The sequence below is a fragment of the Pteronotus mesoamericanus genome, unplaced genomic scaffold (genome assembly GCF_021234165.1).
Source record: "Pteronotus mesoamericanus isolate MK-2021 breed Mesoamerican mustached bat unplaced genomic scaffold, CSHL_Meso_final scaffold_85, whole genome shotgun sequence".
NCBI classification, from domain to species: Eukaryota; Metazoa; Chordata; class Mammalia; order Chiroptera; family Mormoopidae; genus Pteronotus; species Pteronotus mesoamericanus.
The window spans coordinates 72253955-72277147 of record NW_026555329.1 but is presented as its reverse complement, the minus strand read 5'-3'; the positions used below and the strand labels follow the sequence as shown (position 1 = coordinate 72277147).

Genomic DNA, 23193 nt, shown 5'->3' with positions numbered 1-23193 from the left:
GCCATCAAAATATTCTCTGTATCTATGAGTTGGTTTCTGTTCTGCTTGTTAATTTCATTTTTTAGATTCGATTGTTGATATATGTGTATTTATTGCCATGTTGTTGTTCATATTTTTGATCTTTTGTTTCCTTCTTAAAGAAGACCCATTAACATTTCTTGTAATGTTCATTTGGTGGTGGTGAACTCCTTTAGCTTTTTCTTGTCTGGGAAGCTCTTTATTTCTTCTTCCATTTTAAATGATAGCTTTGCTGGGTAGAGTAATCTTGGTTGTAGGGACTTAATATTCTCAATGTTGTTCACTGACCAGTCTTCACATAGCTAAGCCAGTTACAGGCTCCCAGGAACATAGCTCTTCTATATGAAGTCAGATGTGTTGAAGGCTAAAATAAAATCCTCAGGAGTCATTTGGAGTACTACTGCCCGGGCGTGCAGCCGTGAGATAGAAGGACCTCTGTGCACGTGCTTCCCTGCCCCCTCCTAGCCAGCAGGGAATTGCACTTATCCTTAGCAGTGTCGTGGAATCAAAGTGTGACTTCCTCAGTCCAGGCTGTCTTTGCCTTTTTGGTACTTGTTTTCTTTCCTTTTTCTTAATAGAGGTTGACTTCCCTTTACATCCCAGGCACTTCATGTCCTCCCCTCTGTTCTACTTCTCCCCCTCGCCCAAAGGTAGATGGGTTTTGTCTCAGTAGGAGTGTTTTTACTGATTTTAACATTTGAACCAAAAGACCTCCACAAAAACTATTAACTGGAGTTGAAGATTGCAGCCTGAAATTCTTAAGTCGATGAGAACACATTTATTGCGAAGCAGAGTGAGTCAAGTTCTTGATGGAAGACATCTCTCACTGTGGATTGGAAAGGTTTTGACCTTTCCTGAAGGAATGTGAGGAACAGCATGAAGGGAGAAGAGGCTGTTCTGAAAGTCTGCCTGTCTGGTCTTGATGATGAATCTTGTTCAGCTTTTGTAGTTGAGTTAACAGAGGGGAAATGTGTGTTTTCTTCCCATAAGAAAGAGCGTGGCAAGGTAGGGGAAAAGAGAGAGGTTTTAAAATTACATTAAATTTATTTTTAGTGCAAATGCTATGATTTAATTTTTTATATTGTAATATTTCTCCTTCTCTCTCAAGCACACACTTATTAACATTTTTGTTTTACATCAGTCTTGAGAGTGTTCAGATACCACCTGGGCATGTTGAATTGCTGTTCAGGAAGAATGTTTCTCTCCTGGAGTTTCCCTTTATTACAAGATGGTTACTTAATAAACTCTTAAACCATAACACAGTACAAGATGTATTTACATCAGTGATTATATAATAAAAATGAATTAAGTATGTAAACAAACTAGGTAAATAAAATCAAAGAAGGACATCCATGGACCAAAGATGAGCGTGCATGTATGTTCTAAATCAGGACCCAGCCCTGGCCCAGTGGGTCACTTGGATGGAGTGTTGTCCCTGAACATAAAGAAGGTTGGGGTCTGATTCCTTGTCAGGGCATGTACATAGGTTGTGGGTTTGAAGCCCTGGTCAGGACACATATAGGAGGCAACCAGTTGGTGTTTCTCTCTCACACTGATATTTCTTTCTCACTGTTTCTCGCAATAAAAATATCCTCAGGTAGGGATTAAAATATATTAAGATATATATATTAAAATATGTATATAATATATCAGGGACCCCAAAAGTTAGTTTAGGATTCATGATGTTTCAAACACTTCTCTATTTGAGATGCAAGGTTTTATCAGAGTTTAAATTATTTAGATGGAAACATTCATTACACCCTTTTTCTGCTCCTTGTGTTCTGCTCAGTGTTCTCATCTGTAGATGGGGATGGTTGTGGCCCCTCCTAAGGGAAACTTCATGGGTGTTGTTAGGCTCCAACATGGCAGCAAATGGGAAAGTTCTTTGTAAACTGTGCAGCCTGCAGACTTATTTATTTATAAATAAAGTAGTTGAAAAATTTATTAATTTATCACACAGTTGAGTACTTGCTTTGTCCTAGAACCTCTGTTGGTTTCTTGGAATTCCGAGGCGAGAAAGATGTTTCTGTCTTGAAGAAGCTTAGAATACAGTGGCCAGAAAAGAAGCCAACAGGTAAAACACAGGGCGCCGACACCTGGAACAGAGGGGTACAGAGAGCATCCCTGGAGTGTGAGGAAGGACACTCTGTCCCTTTTTGGTGTTGGAAATAGTTATTAGAAATGCTTTTAAAAAGAAGTGTCCTGCTTGAGCCAAAGCTTGGCTAGTATGTATTATTTTCTGATTTCTAATATTTCATTAAAAGGGTATTTTGGGCTGGTGGCGCGGGGCTGCAGTATGTTGTAAGGGAAGAGCTAACAGGAACTAAGGCTGGGTTCGTGTGTAATGGTTCTTTACTCCCTCCTCTCCTTTGGTTGTGGGAGCCGCATCACGTGGCCTGTAGAATTATTGTAGTGGCAGGAAACACTTTGGGAATTTTAACAACGGAGGGAAAACTGAAAGTCTTGTCTGAAAACACTTGTCTGAAGGCTTATTAGAGAGATACTGTAGGAAAAGTTTTAAGCTGTGACTCTGCAAAAAAAAAGAATTGTGGGCTAATATTGCTGTTAGCAAACAGAAGCCAAACTGGGACCAACCCTACAATTTTTTACAACAATGATGTGAAACATTTTTCTCAGAAGAGAGGAAGAAACATTCTTTAAAACATTGTGGTAACTTCCCGATGTTGAGTTGCATGAGTTCCTTATATATTTTGGTTATTGGATATATCATTTGCAAATATCATCTCCCATTCAGTGGGCTGAATTTTCATCTTGTTGATGGTTTCCTTCACTGTGCAAAACCTTTTAGTCTGATGTACTCCCATTTATTTATATTTGCTTTTGTTGTCCTTGCCCAGGAAGACACATCCAAAAAAATATTCAAAGAACAATGTCCTAAGAGTTTAGTGCCTATGTTTTATTCTAGGATTTTTATGGTTTCAGGTCTTATATTTAAGCCTTTGGTCCGTTTTGAGTTTATATTTGTATATGGTTTAAGAGAGTGGTCCAGTTTCACTTTTCTGCATTTTTCTGACCAGTTTTCCCAACACCATTAATGGAAGAGACTGCCTTTACCCACTGCATATTCTTTTGCTAGGACTTTACTTGTACTTGCTTCAAAGTTTTTGGCTTTTCCTAATGAATGTGCCTTTCACCCATTTCATCTGTGTTATTTTAGTTTGCACCTCTATTCAAGGAGCTAAACCAGGATTTTTTTCTGTTCTGTGCAACGTGGAAGACTAGTCTTCTGTCGGCCTACCTCTGCCATTCCCGCGTCCCTCCCGCCGTGACTTCTCCCCTGTGGAAAAAGAGCATGACTGTCTCCCCGTCAGCCCGCTCTTCTGGACTAAATGTGTTAAAGTGTTCGATCTTTACTTATTCACTGCTGTTTATTAAGCATTAACTTGGCTTGGGATGCCGTAAGAGTCTTCCGAATGAGGAGGAGGATGGCAAGAATGCAAAAAATAAAATAAAATAAGGTGGATCTTCAATTCCTTGCTGTTGGTGAGGATGGAGGGCCCCAGTATGGCTAAGCTGTGATTTTGGCAGAACTGGGGTGGAGCAGGGCTGATGAGGGTCCTCTTCCTTGTTCCCCATCCCACCTCCCCTGACTCTCAGGTTGAAATTCTTTTTGTTCTATTACCATGTCACTTGGGAGGTGAGGGTCATCTCAAAGGCCTATAGCACTGTGACCCCCTGACTTATATCACCTCTCTTCTCCTCGTTTCACCCACAAGAAAACAGATATGGAGCTGTTCATGGTGCTTCTGAAGTTGCAAGACAAATCGGGGTTAACCCAGACATAGGGTCTTAGCTCCCAAGTTTCTACTTATTGTAGGATCTCAGAAGGGCCCTGTTCTGACTTCAGTGTATGTGCTAAAGTCCTCAAGAGGGACACAATTCTTTCCTAGATGTCTTTTTGCAAAGAGTTGTCAGGAGCAGCCCACTGGTAGGGCCTGAGAGCCTGGGGAGCACCGGTTCAGCGAGCCCGGGCTGTAGGCACCTGTGCACTTTGGTGAGACGTTTACTCTTCTAAGAGTCAGTTCTTATGCTTTGAGTCATGAACTTCAGAGTTTCCTTCAAGTATTCCATTTCATTTTCTCATTTTCCTACTTAGTGATATACTCTCTCTTATTTTGAGTCTGTTCCTCAAAGTCCAAGCTTCTCTCCTGCTCTGATTTACTCAGAGGGTTTATTGTGACCTGCAGGATCCTCTGCCTCACCCAGTTTCATTTTCTCAATGACTCTTGGCCAACATTCACTCTTGCTGCCTGTGCACAGGCCCTTTGTGCCTGTTAGGATTTGAACCCTTCGACATGTGGGGAGTAGCCAGCTCGGTCTTCAGCTTGGTGCCTGGATCTTCTCTTGACAACAGTAGACAGTCGGCGCCACCCAATGTGGGAATTATTTCAGGAGATTTCCTCTCTTGCTCTTTGCCAGGCTACGCTCATCTTTTCAATCCAACCGATTCTGTTTATTTTATTCACTTCCTGCTTTGATTCCACACTCTACCCATCATGCATTGTCTTACCAACCTTAGAACCAAATTCGTGTTTTTAGTAGATTTTCTTATTCTAGGTCCTTTGTTAGGCATCAGGCTCCTTGAATGGAGGGACAGTATTTTCTGCTTGTCCCTTCTTCACAGTGGAAAGCACAGTATCATAAGCCTCGTAGCTATCTGGTTACTGACGTCAGGGGACTGATTGATTATAGTTTTTCTGCTCACTCACCGAGAAGGGGACATTTTACTGGGAGTTGATGGCCACTTGGATCATCTCCAGCTCCTGAAAGGTGTAGTAGTCATGAGTTCAAAACCTGCTTTAAATATAAATGGATTTATGCTCTTTTTAATTCCATGTAACTCTTTTTAAATTTACTTCCTAATACAATGCATTGTGTTAGATCTTAAAACACACACAGTAGTTTGATCTTTTCATTCCTCCCGATGGCGTCCTCTCTTCACCTTCCTGGTGGCAGCCTGCGGGGGCTGCTCCCACTGACACCCGGCCAAGCCAAGCCAGTTTTGGGGAAAACAAGCTAATTTGCTAGAAGGGGAGTAAAGCTCAAGAGGGAAAAAAAATATTCTCATCTGCTGGGCTGGAGTCCAAGTTTCCAGTGTAGAGAGAGTTCGCCTGTTTAGAAGTGTGTCTATTGCGTAGATAATGTGTGTCTTCTCTTAAGGGTCCCATGCCTCTCTTGTGACAGAGACTTCATCTGGACTTAGAGATTTCTCCCCCGTTTTTCACATTATAGCAGAGAACACGGGAGGTGGGTGTTCTTCTGTCTCCACTGTTGAATAATTTGTTTCTGCCCATGATACTGCCTAAAACAACTCTCAGAATGATGATGGAAAAGCCGCCAAGATTTTTCTTAAAGGCTGTGTTGGTTTTAAACTTAGCATCCTCGATTTCAGTTCATTTTTTTCTTCCCTCATTGGAAACTTTCTCCAGTCCCGAGGCCTCAGGAAAGCAGAGCCTCAGCCCAGACAAAGCCAGATCCTAAATCCAGACCACCTTTTCTTTCCTGTAGTTGATGACGCTAAGAAATAGGCATTTCTCCTAGGCAGGTCGAAACCTAACACTGTTAGTGCACCGCCTCACTGCTTGGTTCAGGGACAAGATTAGGGAAACAGAATCTTCATGTGGGATTGCTTCAAACTGGGTTATGAAAGTAGGTCATCTTATCTTTAGAAACCTTGAATGAAAAGCCAGGAGGAGGCAGGTGTGTGTGTGTGTGTATGTGTGTGCGCACGTGCGTTCTCATTTTAGTCTTATTTCAGATGATGAGTCCTAGTGGACCTGTGCCTTCTCTACAAGCTTCAGGCCTCAGCAGCTTTGCCTTTGGGGTTTGGGTATCATCACCAATAGTGACTTCCACGTTTTATCCCCCTCCCATCTCAATCTCAAAAACAATGTTAGGCGAACCAAGAGATCAGCTTGCTGAGAGGGAGCATGGGGAACTAACCAGCTGTAAAGCAGGCCAGGCCCTGCCCCTGGTCAGCCATGTTAGCAGTGGGAAAGATCTCGCAGGATTCTGCATACCCTTGCCAGTCCTTTGTTATGCAAAATTGTGAGAACTTTAAATTAAATCACACTGGCTGCTGGGGGAAAGCATAGAATCCTGCCACTCCACAGGTCAATGAGAAAGATCTAGGCCTGATCTTCTGCCCTTGGGCAAGGTATTAGCTAAATGAACACTGTCCATTAGAAATACATATCAGGTTTAAAGTAACTCTAAATTTTCTAGTAGCCACATTTAAAAAAAACAACACAAAAATAGTTAAATGAGTTACTTTCTGGTGGCTGTCCAGGGGCAGAGAGATAGCAAGTCTAACAGATCAGTCATAAACAAGTTCTAGAATCTATTACCTAAGCCTGAAGAGGTGGGGCAGGGTTTGCCGGATTATTGGGGCTCAGACATAGTCACCTCCAGAACTTTGAAAACTCCTGCTATCTAGGTCCCCCATCAGATTAGTTAAAATAAACTCTGGGGATGGTGCCCAGGTATATCTAAAAACTCCCCAGGTCATTGCGATGAGCAGTCAAACTGGAGGACCTGTGTGTCAGAGCCACTGTGGCAGAAAGCTTCCGTCTTTTCCTTCCCTTGTCCCTCTTCCCTTACGAAGGCCAGTATTTCTAACCAGATCCCCCCTCAGGCGTGAAGTTAGCTAATCAGTCCTGGGTCTGAGCCTGAACCGGTTCGTCAGCAAGGTGGGACGCGGGGTGAGGCGGGCCAGCGGCTCCTGGCCCAGGGTGGCGCCTGGTGGCCCAGCGAGCGGGAGATGCACCAGTAAGCCCGGCGTCCTGTGCCTGCCTTACCTGACCTATCAGGGACTCGACTTCCGGCCTGCCTGCACTGGTATGACCAATAGTTTTTTACCATTTCCCCATTGCAACATTTTATACGTCAGTTTCTGAAAGAGTTGGCAGGGTTTTTGCTGTGTTTAGGCTTCCCTGGGGCTTGCTGCTGTAATCTTGTGTTAGTTTCCATATTCTCGGTGGATTTTACTCTGTGGATTACCCCGCCAACCCAGTGTCTGGCACCCATGATGTGGAATAAATGTTTATTGAATGAGTTAAAGAATAAAAGGATGAAAGGGATTTTATTCTATAAATGGTTAGACGTTCAAGCTGGATGATAAATTCCCAGTAGTAGAATATTTGAGATTGTGGAGATCAATGTTTTTAGAAAACCTAGCAAAGAAGTGCCTTTTTCTTTCTTTTTTTTTTTTTTAGTTATTTTTACAAATATTGTCCTCATCCATCAGTGTGTGAAAACTTTTCGAGTCCAAACTACAGGTGTTCTCTGTTTGCCACTGGAAGTAGTTGAATTTTTTTTTGGAACAGGGAAAACCTTTAATCTGAAAAATTTAGAATTAATTGGGTGAGGGTCCTTCTGAACTGGCAAAATGTTTGAATTAGTAGAAACTTATTAGGCTTTTAGTGCACTGAGACTTTAAACTTAAAGCTGTTTCAAGAAACCTCTGGCTTAGAAGTATAATTTACCCATTACTGGTATAAGATGTGTTTTCAAACAGCGTTTACTTAAAGAACTTTAATACTACTATCCTTCTTCTTAGCTAATTTGCTCAATAAAGGCAACTTTGAATAGAATTTGTTTCAATTGTCATGAAATCTGCAGTGTTTTGCCTGGAGAAATGAGGCCTTACATTGAACAATTTGAGGGTTTTATCCTCATTTGTTTAATATATGTTTCAAGGATCATCATGTCCATGGATGAAGCATCTGTAGATCAAGTGGCTACTTTAGTTATTGGCTCAAAGTTCTCCCAAACACCTTCTTCCACGTCTGGAATTTTGGTAGGACCAACACCAGTAGTATCTTCAGGAGTAAAATGAGAAGCGTTTAAACTTCTTGGGTTCACTAACTTTCTCGCACCCAAAATCAAAATTTGAGAGCCTCCCCCCTCCACGCCTGAAAAGAAAACTGAAGTTGGGTGGGTCTCTTCCTTCCAGGAGAACGCCGTGAACGGAGAGCACCTGTGGCTGGAGACCAACGTCTCGGGAGACCTGTGCTACCTGGGCGAGGAGAACTGCCAAGTCCGGTTTGCAGTGAGTGCTCTCCTCAAGCCTCTGGGCTCCGCCCTCTTGGGGGGAGGCCTCCAAGTGGATTCTGAAGACAGCGGGGGTCGCTGAGCCTGAATGTCCAAGGAGGGGTTTGAAAGAGCTTGTCCCTCATGAGACAGTTGACAGAGCGTATCAAGTTAGTGTGGCTTCCAAAGGGTCAGCGTGAACGGTGTGAGGGCTTGACTATGCGTGCCAAACCTGGGTATTAACGTGCCACCTAACAGTGACACCCAGGGTTGGCTTCTGTTTGTGTGCTGGGTGGGAGAGAAGGAGAAGGAGCATGAGGAGACGTCTGCTCATGTAGGGCGCGTCAGTGTCGGGGGGTGCCCGGGGGGGAGAGGTCTCCGTGGGAGGGCAACTCCTTTGCGGGGCGTGTGTGTGGTGGTGGGTGTGGGCGGTAGGTGAAGGTGGGGATGGGTGGAAACACCTGTCCGGAGTGGGTGTAGGTGAGCAAACAATGGAGACTAAGTTCTAGGCAGGGGCGACCAACCTGCGGCCCAGGATGACTATGAATGTGGCCCAATGCAAAATCGTAGATTTACTTAAAACCTTTTTTTTCTTTTGCTCATCAGTTTTTGTTAGTGTTTGTGTATTTAACATGTGGTCCGAGACCACTGCTCTCCTTCCAGTATGGCCCAGAGACGCCCAAAGGTTGGACACCCCTGCTAGAGGGTCAGATGCTAGAGACCATATACACAATCACCAGTCAACCGCATTGCATATCCTTTGCTTTTTAAACTTTACTTTGTGTCTCTATTTAGACCAGCCTGTTTAAATGTTCAATTCTCTTTATATTTTGTGAGAAGAACATGGTTGCCAGGCAGTAAGTTGTGAGAAACTGAAATTTTAATGTTGAGAAAGTGAACTTAACATTTTTGTGTAGTTTAAAATTAATGGTCCAAAAGCAGAGTAATCAGAAATTGGAATAACAAAGAAGAATGAAATGTTCCTTCTTGGGAAATGGGCATCATAATTGAAATAATACATTTTTTGTTCTTGTTACGTTTGTTTATTATATGAAAGAAAGTTTTGGGGCCTTGGAATTACCAGTGGATATGTTTCTTTTAATAACTAATAAGGGAGAAATTGAGTTTCCGTCAAAGCTTGCAGAGGAATATAGCCCCCAAGGACTTTTATCAGGCTGCCTGGGAACCAAGCCCTTTAAAAAAATTACATTAGCTGTTTTGATGTCTAGTTGATAGGTTTGGTTCGGGAAACTTCGTGTGAGTTTTGGAGGACCAGGGTTTGTTTGAGTGACCCTGGGAATAGTTAGAGGTCGATGAAAGACCTCGTTGTACAGACTCTTAGTATAGTCAGGAAACCTGGGTTTGAATCTCAGCGTTACCACTCATTGTGCGACATTCAGAACCTTTGACCTTTAGATGTTCTCTGCCTTCTCAGTAGAAAAATGGAGTGGGGTTAAATTATTTTTAATTTTCTTTCCAACTAAGATCTGTACTTAATTGTTTATATTTCTTTTAATCTGGTTGTACATTCAATTGATTTAGCTACCATTCCAACTTTATGCATATTTATTTTTTAATGAAAGTATAATTGCATGGAGTTTGATTAAATTAACCAAAACCAAGAGAAGCTCAGCTTTTTGGACTAAAACCCTATAAATAATGATTTAACATTATTATCTTAGTTAATTGCATAAGCGCTGGTCTTGATAACATAAAATGGAAAAAGTGAAAGCCCATCTTACTTGTCTATATACTTTTGAAAAATTATCTATTCTTACTGCTGCCAGCTGATAGATTGTAATTTGTTACAGAGTTGTGTCTTATTTTCAGGTTCCTGCCTTTGATTCTTTCATGTGCTCTTTCACGGTCAGCCATATACTGTCACTTGGGGCAAATATATGAACGTGTACATACATCCTCCTCAAGTCTTGTATCAGTAATGGGCATTGCTCTCCACTGATTATGACTTCATCACTATTCCCTCTAGGCCTGGAAAAGCAGCGAGGAGAATAAAGGAAATTTTAGATAGATCTAAAGAGGTAATAGAGTCATGAAAATTCCAAGTGTCCTGTTAACCTTTCTCAAAATTTCCCCCAAAATGCTTGACTCTATTAACTCACTTTATAAAGTATCTTAGAGATAAAGAGCTTGCCTCTAAAAAATGTTGATTAAATGAAGGAATAAATCAGTGTGGAAGCTGAAGACCTAACTGTATTTCTTCCTTAGAAGTTCCTGATGGCTCAGTTTCTTCATGTATAAAGTGAGAAAAATGTTGTTTGGACTATTCATTGAGATAATGCATTAAAAGGACTTATTTACCATAGAGACTGACATAATGAATTAAAAGGGAAAAAACAGACAGGAGCAGACAATTCACAAAAGAACTACCACAGGCCAATTTTTATATGAAAAATATAAACAAACATACCCAAATTAAAACAACTATGAAGAGTCAAGATCATGTGTCTATTAAATTAGCAAGGATTTATAAAATAATAATACATACATACTGTTTGTTAGTTTAGGCTGCAATGGGCATTCTCATCATTAGCTGGCGGGGTATAACTTGATGCACTGCGCAAAACGGGCAGTGTGTAGCAAAGAATTAAAAATCTAGCTCTCTCCATGTGATCGGGGCATCACATTTTGATAGGGACAGTGACGAGCAGAAGCGCAGAGGAGTGTGCTCATGTGGGTTCGGAACTCTGGGGAACTTTGTAGAAGGAAGCATTAAATAACCTGGGTTGCAAATGAGCACTAACAAGGGAAGGGAGAGAGAGGGGACCTCTTCCAGTATTTGAGAGCCGCCACAAAGAAAAAGGAAGTAAGTGTCCTACTACCTACCAAGCTACCTACCTTGTTAGGAAGGTAGCACTGAGTTCTCCACTCTGTAGAATCCACCGACTCTAATTGTGGACCTAACACTCGGGAAAATAGACATCATCTGGGAACCCTGTTGGGAGCGAAGGTTATTGGTGCTCTTCTTGCTCCAAGTGCTGATTCGCCGTGTCTGGAGTTGGACTTGAAAATCTGTAATTTTAACAAACACCTCAAACAATTATGGTGCAGATGGTCCACAAACTTAACTTTGTGAGGTAGTGTGTCATCAGAAAGAACGTTAACAGCGAGAGCTGCCCAGCAAGGGGTCTGGAGAGATGGGCTCGAAGCACGTGTCTACAGAGAAGCTGGATGGCCGTTTGGGCACTGTGTGTGTGCGGGGGGTGGGTAGGGGTACACATGTGCTTTGGGTAAGAAGCTGGGCAAGGGGATCTCTAAGAGAGCCTCCAGTTTGAGTGCTCTAGTTGCAGCTTTCTTAGAATTGAACAACGTTTTTGTGAGAAAAATGCACTCATAAACAGATTGTTATGTTCTTATTCCTTTTAATGAGCCATCTTTGAAGAAGGCTGACCTGCTGAAATAGGAGCCAAATTAACATAAGCAGGTGCTACCTGCAGGCTTCTAAACGAGGTGCAGGCGGAAGGCTTGGAGGAGGAGTGAACCCACTGCTGAAGAGTGCTTTCCTCTCCTTGCACTTTTCCAGCAAAGCAAATGTCACCGCAGAAGTTAGAAGGGAGAAGTCAGTGTGGGTTGAGTAGACAGAGGCGGCTTCATGGAAACAGGGATTGAGCACAGTTTTGAAAGATGGGTAAGCTTTATGTAAGTGGGGTAGAGGAAGAAGAACACTTCAGTCTGGGAGAGGAACATGAGCATGCTTAGAGGCGGGGACAAGCTTTGTAGACGAGGAGGCCATCGTGAGACAAGCATGAGCACCCAAGGACGGATGGGGGTGTGTCCATGTTTGCTGAACCAAAATGTGGAGTGCATGTTACAAATGTCTGTGCTTTGGAAGCACGGTCACATAACACAGGGTCCAGCACAAATAATGCCCCTTTTTATCACAAAATCATAATAAGCATGTCATTCTGTAACATAACAGTGTCACACTGAAGCACACCATATGACATTTTAGGTGAAATGTTCAAATTAAAACTATAAATGATCACTCCCATATTATCACCCTACCAACCCCATTCAAGCAGGCCTGACTTCTGCCAGACCCTGTATATTATCCAAACCAAGACAGTCTGCAGGTGAAAGTGGCTGCTGCTGTGTCATGAAGGGTCAACCACACCTGCATCAGGGACACTGTCACCCTGATTTATGAGGACATTGCAATAGTCTATTTAAAACCAACGCTGTCCTGCAAATCTGTGACCTCCTGCTGCCATATGATTGATATCTGGGGACTAATTATTGGAGGCCATTGAAGGCAAGGCGGAGCCATTGCCGACATGAAGACTGTTGTAGGAGAGTTTGCTCCCAAAGGTCATGGCCCACATGACCTTTAAAGTCCTTCCTCTTTTACATTTCTCTAGTGGCAGCATTTAATGCAGTAGAATGTCTGTGAGCAGTTATTTAATGGGATTAAAGTTATTTTCAAATCAGTGACAGTACCCAAATTAGTAACTGTTTCTTTTTTTGGTCTAAAAAGGAGAAAGGGATGTAAAAATAATGAAACTGGAGCAGAAGGATCGTTGTTTCCCTACATGGCTATGAGGGGAAACTTAAATACAATTCCAGCTAGGGCTGCTCTTGTTTGGTGATGTTTATTTGGATAGACATTTGTTCATTCATTTATTCTGTGCCGAGCACCCCATATCAGAAACTTCAAACAGTGTTGGGAGTGACAGTGAGTTGTAAGTGACAGCCTCATAGTTAAGTGGGTAGAAATAATTCTCATGCTTTGTTGATAGGATGTACAAGGACATTCATCCAATATTTGTCCCCACAGAAACTCACGCCTCCACTAATGATCCCCCGAGCACATACCGGTGCACACCTACTTTTATACTTAAGACATTGGACTGTGCCATATGTGACACATACAACCATAGTCACACCTGCCTAGATGCACGTCGACACAGATAGGCAACCGGGTAGTAGGAAGGAAGTGGATTTGGTGTGAGACAGACCTGGGTTTGAATCCCACTGTTCCATCTATGTACGGAGTGAACTTTGGACATATTGTTTCATCTTTGTTGGCCTCCATTTATAATTTATTTCTAAGTATTGTTAAGATTGACCTCAGTGATTCTTATTTCTGGATAAGCATTTCAGTCGCTTATAAGACTACTTTTTATTTATTTTTTAAACAGTTGGTTCCAAGCCTGGAGCTACTTACTACATGAGAACCTCGGGTGAAAGCAGCCCCGAGCATGAGTCTGCTAAAAGAAACAAGCTCTCCAGATGGTTCTATGTGCTGTTGTCCAGAGTGGGTAGAGAGCCACTGAGGTACTACATAAAGAGAGTGTCACACCAAAGGAGGTGGCCTGCTCCTCACCCCTCCCATGCAGTGGCTGCTGTAGGTTGGCTTGTGTAGCCCAGAAACATGTGCTGAGGTCCTATCCTTGGTCCCTTGGAATGTGACTCCGTGTAGGAATAGGGCTTTTGCAGATGCAATTAGTTAAGATGAGGTCCTATTGGAGCAAAGTGGGCCCTTGGTTCAATGTGACAGGCGTCCTTATAAGAAGAGGAGAGGACACACAGGGAAGAAGGCCGTGTAAGGACAGAGACAGAGAGTGGAACGATGCTGCTGGAAGCCAAGGATTGCAGGCCCTGAGCAGCAGCCAGGGGAGAGACGTGGGCAGATTCCCCCTCTGAGCCCTCAGGAAAGTGCCAGCCCTGTTGACTCCTTGACTTCCCACCGTGGGAGAATGCATTTTTGTTGTTTTACGCCACCCAGTTTGCAGTACTTTGTTAGGGCGCACCCGGGAGACAAGTACAGTAGCCATTCGATAAGGTGGTTACCTTGTCTGGCTGTGCAAATACCTGCACCGGGCTCACAGATGCATGCACACACAGAGGTGCATTTAAACTTGTCTCAACTGAGGGCTTTGGCTGAGAGGTATGAGGCTTTCTGGATAACTGCTCAGACAGGTAGAGAGGTGCTGGGAACCCAGAGCTGCAGGGAAGAGAGCAGCTAGACAGGTGAGTGAGAATGCAGAGGTTGGGTAAGAGAAAAAAGGAACTGTCTGACTCCAGCATGCTCTTACCAGCTGGATCTTCTCTATTTTTAAATGTGCTGATGTCGCCTTTTGTGTGTGTGGGTAGGCTAATGGGTACTGTTTGCTTTTCTTACTACTTCATTCATGTGTTTTGCTTTCATCTTTTCCTGGTGGGTAATGTTGGCAAAAATGTCCAACCCTGCCTGTGACACCTGTCCTTAATTCTAAGGTGTTTTACAATATTGCTTACAGTCTAACAATACAGTTTTGCTGCATAAGTGAATGGATTGCATTAGGGAGGCCACATGACGTGGGGGTGACGGGGGTGGAGACCTGGGTGACAACTAGCTCGGCCCTGCTTCTCTGAAGCTCAGGTTCTTTAAAATGATGACGATTACACCTGCTTCTCAGGATTGGGACAAGGATTGCTTTTGTGCACAAATATCAGTGTCCTCCCTCCTTCTCTCCTGTCGCTGTCTTCTGTGTCACTAAGTTGAATGAGCTCATTAGGATTAGTCTCGTTGGACTTTGATTTCAACAAGACCTTTTGTTTGGGATGTTCTGTCTGACCCCACCACTGAGACGCTTAGAGATTTCACCGACCCCTTTGTCATTGCGTTTAATACCTGTGGTCTCACTAGGTCATGAGTGGGACCCACTGAGTGTGACAAATCGAAGTGACCCATTCTGGAAAACAGCTCACATGCTCTGTCTTCTTAGTGGTGGGTCAGAAGCCTTATCATTGTCATCAGAACAAAATCCTGAAGCTGGTCCAACCTGTCTCTTCATCCCTGGAAGAAGGGCACACCAGGTGCTGGCGGGTGTGCATCGGTGCATCTCACACAGCGAGAGGATCAGTGCTCAGCGCGCCCTGCTGGGGCTTTACGCCCATGCACGCATTCGGGGCTGGCGGCTGTGCACCGCAGAGCACAGCACTGGATTCGAGCCTCCGACTGCACCGAGACCACCTGCTTCTGCCCTTCACACACCGGTGGTCCCGCATGGCAGACCGACAATCCGTACCCCCAGACGGCAGCTTGGCTGGGCAAGGCGCAGGTTGTCAGAGGGAGCCGCGAGGGTGGCAGTAGAGCCCAGCAGCTCAGCCAGCTCTCGGAGTTGTTGGGTGCCAGCCTTGAAGAGGCCATCTCCAGGAGCTGCCAAGGCTGCTGTCTGCCAGCGGCCTCTCCCACTATTAGGATACGGAGGAGCTAATGAGTTAAGATGACTCAGAGAGAGAGCATAGCCGTCAACAGAAGTCGTTTTAAAAAAGCGTTGGCACAGACAGACTCTCTGCGTCTGACCCCTAGTCACTGGCTGGGAGCGGAGGGAGTGGGGTGCTCCTGTGGGTGTGTGATGTTGCCCGTATGGGTCCGGCCAGGTGGTCGGCTTCTCCATGTGATCATTTAAGTGAACGCTCAGGACTGTGTCTGGCATGGGGCAGGCCCTTAGAAAATGCTAGCCGTTGTTACTGTTACAACTCTCATCCTTGTTTTAACTGTAATTCCCGGGTATAGAGTGCTGATCACCGACTCGAGGAGGGTATAATACCGATTCTGCCTGCTTTATGCAGTAGAGAGAGTGATAGGGTATGGAGCTCGGGGATTTAGGATTCTGTCACTCCTTCCTGGGTGACCCTGGATCAATGGCACCATTGTCTATTTCCACAGTCCACTTGAAAAAAAAACAACAACCAAATTGTGTTATATAGAGCATTAAATTCGTTTAAAAAACGATAGGGGGTACTGTTCATTAAAAGGGTCTTGGGATCAAATAAGTTTGGAAAATGCTGAACACCTTTAATATACAAACATCCATTATGAATCTCTAAGAATTTCCTCCTTTGTTCTGGGGGAGTTGAAGACCATTGAATCTACTATTTTTCCCACAGAACATCTATCACCATCTTGTGGGAACTCAGTATTAAGTTGAAAACTTAATGCCCATCCAGTACAGTTTTCCTAGGACTTTCCAGTGTTCATTAACAACCACACTTTGGGTGGTCATTGGAGGCTGTTTACTTCCACCTACATGTAAAGGAAAGAAAAGCCAGAGATGCTTGATCACCATCCAGCTTCGTGACTTTTCTGTATTTTTGCGCCATTCATTTGCCTTAATTCTAAACTTTCATTAAGCCAAGTGTATCCATGTAGCTTCATAGTTTCTGTATTTTTGTGCAGTTCTTTTGCCTTTATCCTAAACTTTCATTAAGCTGTGTGTGTGTGTTTATATGTGTGTGTGATTTTATTCTTAGAGAAGAATTTCAGATTGAGGCTGTGTTTACGTGTTTGTATGTAGGTATATGTTTGTGTGGAGCAGTCCTGTTATTTAATAAAAATCATTTGCATCTGATTCAGCATAGGGTTTGCATATCACCTAGGCAATGCCCAGGTGGACAGAAACGCTTCCCCTTCTTCTCGTGTTCCTCAGTGCCAGAGACCCAGAACAGCAGGGTTTACCCAATATTCTTGTTGCTAGAGGCCCCAGCCTTGGCTGAGGCATTATTTGCATTAGTGGTTACCCAGAACCACTCCTGGCTCCCACCTTGACATGTTGTTTTAGGAGTTTTTGTTGTTGCCTACCTCATATATCAGGTAGATACAAGGAAGTGTCTTCAGTCCAGAAGGTGTGTGAATGTTGGAATGAAATGACCGGGCTTTAAGTTCAGGCTTTGAGATTTTCTGCCTGTGTGACAATGGCCACTGTTTCAACCTCTTTCAGCCTTAGTTTCATATGTGTACTATGTGGGTAATAAGAATGTCTGCTTCTTACGGTTGTTGTGAAACTTAAGCGAGAGAACGCATTGTAGCAATTAACAACATGGTAAGACCCTCAATAAAAATTACTTACTATAGTTATTGTTCCATGAGTGAAAATGGTTCCAATGGATTGTCGGAAACTGAACGAGTAGGCGGTGCCAGAGGATTGACTTCGGAGGCCCTTAGTCACCACCTCTCTCGCTGAATCAGAGAGGCTGCCTCTCCTGGGGCCTAACAGTGAGCCCCGCTGCCAGGCTGTCCTCAGCTCTGTGCCCCTTCTCCATTCCCTTGATCCTTTATGGTGCATGTTATTTTCTATTATTTAAAAACAACATCACCCACTTACTTGTCCAGTGGAGCTTTACCGTCAGAACATAAGCTCCATTGTGTTCATGGACTTCGCCGTGTACTCTCCTGGGTCCTCAGCATCGAGGGCAGGGACTGCCATGTTCAAGGAATGGATGAATGAATTCGCTGACATGGTTGTTGAGGGAGACACATAGACACACACAGCCACCTGTCACCTGATCAGTCCTGCCATTTAAGTACCCTTACACTTAAAATCCAGCAAGCTGTTTGAAGTCCTGCTTTATTTTTAGGCTCTTCACAGGGAGATTCGACACTCATTACTAGCAGGCTACTGTGGCGTTTTAAGCTCTGTTTGGCCCATTTGTTTGATTCTTTTCAATGTAGAAAACTGTTTTCCACTCTTGGCACAGGTCGTCGTGGTGTGGTTGTCATTAGTCTGTTCCCATGGGGCTCTCATGAGAATAGATTTTCTACAGAAATCGTGTCAAATATATTTATCTGTCTTCATCAGCCCTGTTCCCCTCATCTATCACCAGTAAAGAAAACGAGAGGGAAGTGGTAAGTTAGAAAGAGATGGCTTCGCGTCAGGAAGCTCTAGGTTCCACTTCCAGCTCACCTGTCTCGGGCAAGTTGCTCCGTCTCATGGGGCCGCAGCTCCTTAGCTGTTAAGTGGATGAATGGCACCCACCTTGCGTGGTTGAGGCGAGCTCTGTTTTTAGTGCACATAATGTGTATGCCATTCTGCCAGCCTCCTGGTAAATACTCTGGTCACCGTGTGCTTGGGGCAAATGCTATGGGTAGGTGTGTGCATCTGAGCGAGAACCACATGGCCAATGGGAGATACGGTGTTGCGTGAACCGTGACTGAACTGGTGACCTCCCTGGGCTAGATTGATCGGGAAGCTTTGTCTTCATTATGTCGTCGATAGCTGGGGGGGTAGGGAATGGCAGTGAAAAGATAGCTAATTTATCATGGCTCCATATGGGTTTTTATGTAGATACAGTCTTCCAGATTAAAACGAAATATCTGTAATTATTGTTTAGAAATCTTAAGCTGCGACCTTTAAAAACCAATTCCATCTATTTCCACAAAGTAAACGGATAATGAGAACATTTTAGGATTTGTACTGCAGGTAAGAGGGTGTTGATGGTCTATTACACCAGTAAAGATTAAAGGGCAGATTTTGGTGTTTCTAGTATATTAAGCCTCAGAGCTCTGCTATGCCCTTGATATACTACCTTAGAACTAGAGAGAGTCATTAAGAGAACATTGAGACATAATTTCCTTTTGTCTTCATTATGACTTCTGTAATACATCCAGCCCATCCTCATTCATAGCTGCCAGCTTGAAATTTATGAGTACACTCGTGTTTGTGTGTGTAGGGCTCTAACTGTGTGAATTTCCACTTATAAGTGTCTGTATACTTGTAATCACATTTGCATACATTTATCTCCTATTAGCTGCATGGCAACTTTGATGTGAGATAACTTTGAAGAGAATACAAAAATTAATGGGGAACAGCCACAAAAGCAGCTGGAAAGACCAAAGTCAGGGAGGTAGCACATGATAAAGTTAAAGCTATTGACCGGCCCTGGTCCTATGAGCTGGTACCAGAGCTGGGAAGCGTAGAGGAAACCAATGAGAATTTAAAAAAAGAGAGAAAAAGACAAGGAGCAGAAGAAAATACAAAGCAGAAACAAGAGACGAGAGCGACAAAGTACAGAGACAAGAAGAATGCAGAAATCTGTGCTGTCCTTGGGTAAAATCAGGACTAGGAGTGGGATGTGGAACTGTGGATTTTTAAATATTTCCTGGAGTTCATTAGGCCGAAATCCCTTTTTCACACGTGACAGGAGGGAGGAGGGAGAAGGAAGCGCAAGCAGTGTACCAGTCTCAGGCCGGTCAAGGGAAGGGCAGTAGCCAGCCCAACCCTGAGAACAGCATCGTGTGGGTATCTTTCCATGAAACCTGTGCCAGCCATACGGATGGAGCAGACCATCACCCTACTTTTCACAAGTCACAGCTGCAATACATGTTTGTTTCATACATCAGTTACAGTACCTGAATTTTGTGTCGACTGACAAAAGGTCCTAGCAAGGGGAACTAGCTACCCAATCGAGTTCCATGTATACATCTAACATTCACGTGTAGATTTCTGTGGAAGCCCATGAGAGAATCCTTATACCTTCTTCTCATTAAAGAAAATAAAATTAGGCTCGCCAGCAAAAGCCACTTTTAAGTCATTCTTAAAGAGAATGATTTGGTACAAATTTTAATATAAAAGTAAACTATTGAGACACATGTACCTTTCTTTCCCCTTAAAATGAATCCTGTGTTTTTTCTAACCATGGCCTTTTCCAATTCTAGTTTAATGGACAAACACAATGAGGTATCATTCTTTATAACCTGCTACGACCTTTAGCTGTGAATTAACACTGGTTCTAGCAATTTGGTTCTCGCCAAATTGGCCCTCATGCGAGTGCCGACTGGCTGGTTTTCCGGAGGAGGAGACGTTTTTATGTCTTTCGCTTTCTCACAGGCCAGAGTCCTTTTCCTTCCCTTAGCTATCTGCAGGAGGACTTTGGTTTTCTTTCTCTTCAAATGAAAGCTATAAACTACACGGGCTGCCAGGGAAACAGCATCCAAACAGGGACAAGAATGCACTTTTCTCCTTTCTCTCCGTTGCTCTCAGGAAGCTGTGGCGAGGACTCTCTGGGCCCCAGCTCAGGTGGGGGCTGCTTACCCTCTAGATTTACAGGCATATCTGAGATGACTCAGCAGGAGCTGACTCTGGAAACACCAACACTTCCTATGCATATTGCCTCAGGGAATGTGTTCCTTAGAACAGAACAAAACATGCTGTTTGCAGAGCAAATTAAGTGAGTTTTATTGTAGTACTCAAAGGCAAATCCCAACCATAACGCAGCATGAGATGGGCAGGCAGCCGATGCCCCGCAGCATCAAGCTGACCAAGGTGTGGGAGGGAAGCCTTCCTTGGCTGTGGGTTATTTCCCTAAAAGAGGAAAGGAGGGGACTTTGGCTTGGGGCCGGAAAGGAGGGGTGGTCCATCCTATCAGTTAATCACTCTTGTATCTCTGCCTTCTTTTCTGATCCATTCCTGTCACTCCAGTTCAGGCTCTAATTGCCCAATGTGTGAATTGTCTCTCATTATTTATTCTCTTTCAGAAGTAAAGTCAATGCCTTAACCATGACCTGCAAGACCCCGTGTGATCTGGCCTGCCATTACTCTCTGGCCATTCATTACTCATCTTCTCCGAGTTCACGCTACTCCCTTGTCGCTCCTCGAACCTTCCAACGTCCTCATTTGTCTGGGCTTTGCACTTGCTGTTCGTTTCACCGAGAATGCTTTTCCCCCAGACATCTACATGGCGACCTGCCTCACTTCCTTCTGTCATTCCCCAAAATGTCTCTCCTCAGTGAGACCTTTCCTGGCCAACCTACCTTCAACTTCAGCTTTGCCCTCCTCCTGATTCAATTTCCTGTTCCCCATTTTCTCTTTAGCACTTATTTCCATTAACATTTAAATACTATATTTATCTTAGGTATTGTCCATCTCTCCCAACAGAATGTAGCTGCATGAGATTAAAAAAAAATTTAAGAACGTGTTGTTCATTGTCAGATCCCCAATGCCTGGGACAGTACCTGGTACTTAGTAGGTACTAAGTATATTTTTGGTGATGAAGTTAATACATTTCTCATCTCCTTTTCTCTTATCTTTTGCCTTCTGTTTTTAGGTAAGCTAGTGCTACATACGGCCACCAGGTTAAATGAAAACTTTTGGCCACGTAAGTTTTCACAAACCCTGTGAGTGCCTCATTGCCTATTAGATTAAAATTTCTATTTCTCAGCCCAGAGTTAAGAACTTCAGCAACCTTTTCCCTATCCACCTTTCTAGCTTAACCCGCATCACCCAACCAGGACTTCCCTGTGGAAGGCTGACCTACTTGCTGGCCCCCGTTCTGTCCAGCATGTGTCCTCCCACCCTGCAGCTCTTACCCAGATAGATAATCCAAGGTCTAATTAGCCTGTAGACATGGGTGGAATCACATGGCAGCAATAACAGCCTCCTGTTCTTAACTCTACCAGTTACGTAAGAGCTCAGCCTTCTGCCAACTAGCCTTCCCATCCGATATTTCTGGGGCTCCCCAAAGACACCTCACTTGCACTCACAAAATTAGTGGTGCAGCTACAAGCACCATGAAGCTTCTTTCTGTTTTTCCTCTATTGTCTGTAGAGGTCTTCCACCCCTCAAAACTCTCAGGGTGCCCTCTCCCCTCTCCAGTGGGATTGCCTATGTGAGAATGCCTCTGTCCCACGGGGCGCTTTGTTTCATAATTCCAAAGTCACCCAAGCTGGGTTGAGGGCTCGAGTGGGGAGAAAGCCCATCTCTGCAGCCCCCTTTTCCTTTCCTCCCTCCCATCCTTCTAGAACATCTGCCAAGCTTCCGTGATGGTCAGGCACATTCTCAGTCCAGCCGCATGGACACACACAGAGGACTCTCCATCTTCTTGGAACCCTCCGGTGGGCCTTCCAGGGAGAGTCTGCTGGGCCCTTTCTTTTGCAGTCCCCGGTGACACAGCTCCTCTGGCTTCTTAGCAGCCAGTGTTCCGGGCTCCCCACACCTGTGGACACCCTACTCCACCCGACACTCCACCCGATCCCCCACCAGACACACACATAGCAGCTTCCACACTCACCCATCACACCTGGTACCCAACAACTCATGCAGAGGGACACCCGTGAGTCTGGTGACTGTGCCCCATTGGACACGCCAAACCAAGTCTCAGTGCCTTTTAGGAAGCATCAGTACCACTATGTAATGGGACTTTGGGTCTTCTCCCTGCTGGAGTGTTCTCAATTTTTTAAGTGTGTACATCTTTTAGGCCCGATTCAAGAATGTGCTTTCTCTGTTAGGTCCTTTTTGCTGATTCAGCCTCTGAGGTTTTACTCTCCTATAAATTACAGCACTAATTGCCTGAGTTGTTCACTTCGCATGTATCCGTGTGTGGCCCTTTTCTGCTAACGACCTTTTCTTTTGAGTCTTTCTTGTCTCCTCACGGGGCTTACCGGCTTTTCCCAGGAAAGACAAAAGCTTCTTTCTTTTTATTTCCTCTACAACATTTAGCCGTGCTTTATACAGAAAGCAGTGGTTAACGTTATTTATTGAATAAATGTCCAAAATATACTTTGGAAAGGTCAGTGGTTAACATGCTGTTGGAGGGACATGGGGAATTCGCTTACATAAGGTACCAGATGATGGCATATGCAGTCCAAGGCCTATCGGTATACAACGGAGCATTGCGTGTTTCTGGGCCCTTGTTTACATGAGTGCCCCTCCCGACCTCCTCTTGTTCTCGCTCCTCCTTCTTTCACATATTCTCAGATACTTTTGGCACCATTTGGTATGCAGTGTGTCAGTGGTGAGGGTCCATGTCAGAGGACTCAGCCCTCACCTAGCTCCTGTCTGTCCAGAGGACACATGGCACCAACACATGGCGCTTTGACAAAGGAAGGCCTACTCTCCGCCATGGACCGACAGTAGTCGGGCTGAGTGCTGGGGCCTTTTGACACAGAGCAAGGTTTCCCTGTGGTAGAGACCCCGTGCGAAGATCTCCGAGAGTCCCCTGGGACCACAGCCATGGGGCACTTCTGCTCGTTGGTCTGGGATCCTGAAATCCCCTTGTCCTGGTGAGACTTACTGACGTAATGAGGAGCCATAACAGGGATGTGCTGGAGCTTTAACTAGCCACTGTCCGAAATGCCCGTATTCTGCTTGGGGAAAAGGAAAGACAACAGGAGTGACAATGGAAGCTGTGCTTCAGCCCCGAAATCACATGACTGGAACTTCCAGATAATGTCATTCTTTATTTTCCCTAGTACCAATTTACAGATTGCATCCCAGGCTCCCCAGAGAAGCAGAACTTGCCAAGTATGCTTGTCCTTTCTTCTAATTAGGTGTTTAAATAAATCAAAGGACTCTTGTTCTCATTTGCCTTGGATTATACAGCAACAATGTTATGGTTCGTGTTGCC

The 23193-nt window shown here is 44.2% G+C and overlaps 1 protein-coding gene across 1 annotated transcript in view; it reads left to right on the top strand.

The window, feature by feature from the left end:
* The window catches only part of DGKI (diacylglycerol kinase iota), a 379645-nt gene that overhangs the window by 133698 nt on the left and 222754 nt on the right, over positions 1–23193 (top strand). The window contains 1 exon segment of the mRNA XM_054564265.1: positions 7994–8089. Coding sequence (XP_054420240.1) covers positions 7994–8089 — 96 coding nt within the window.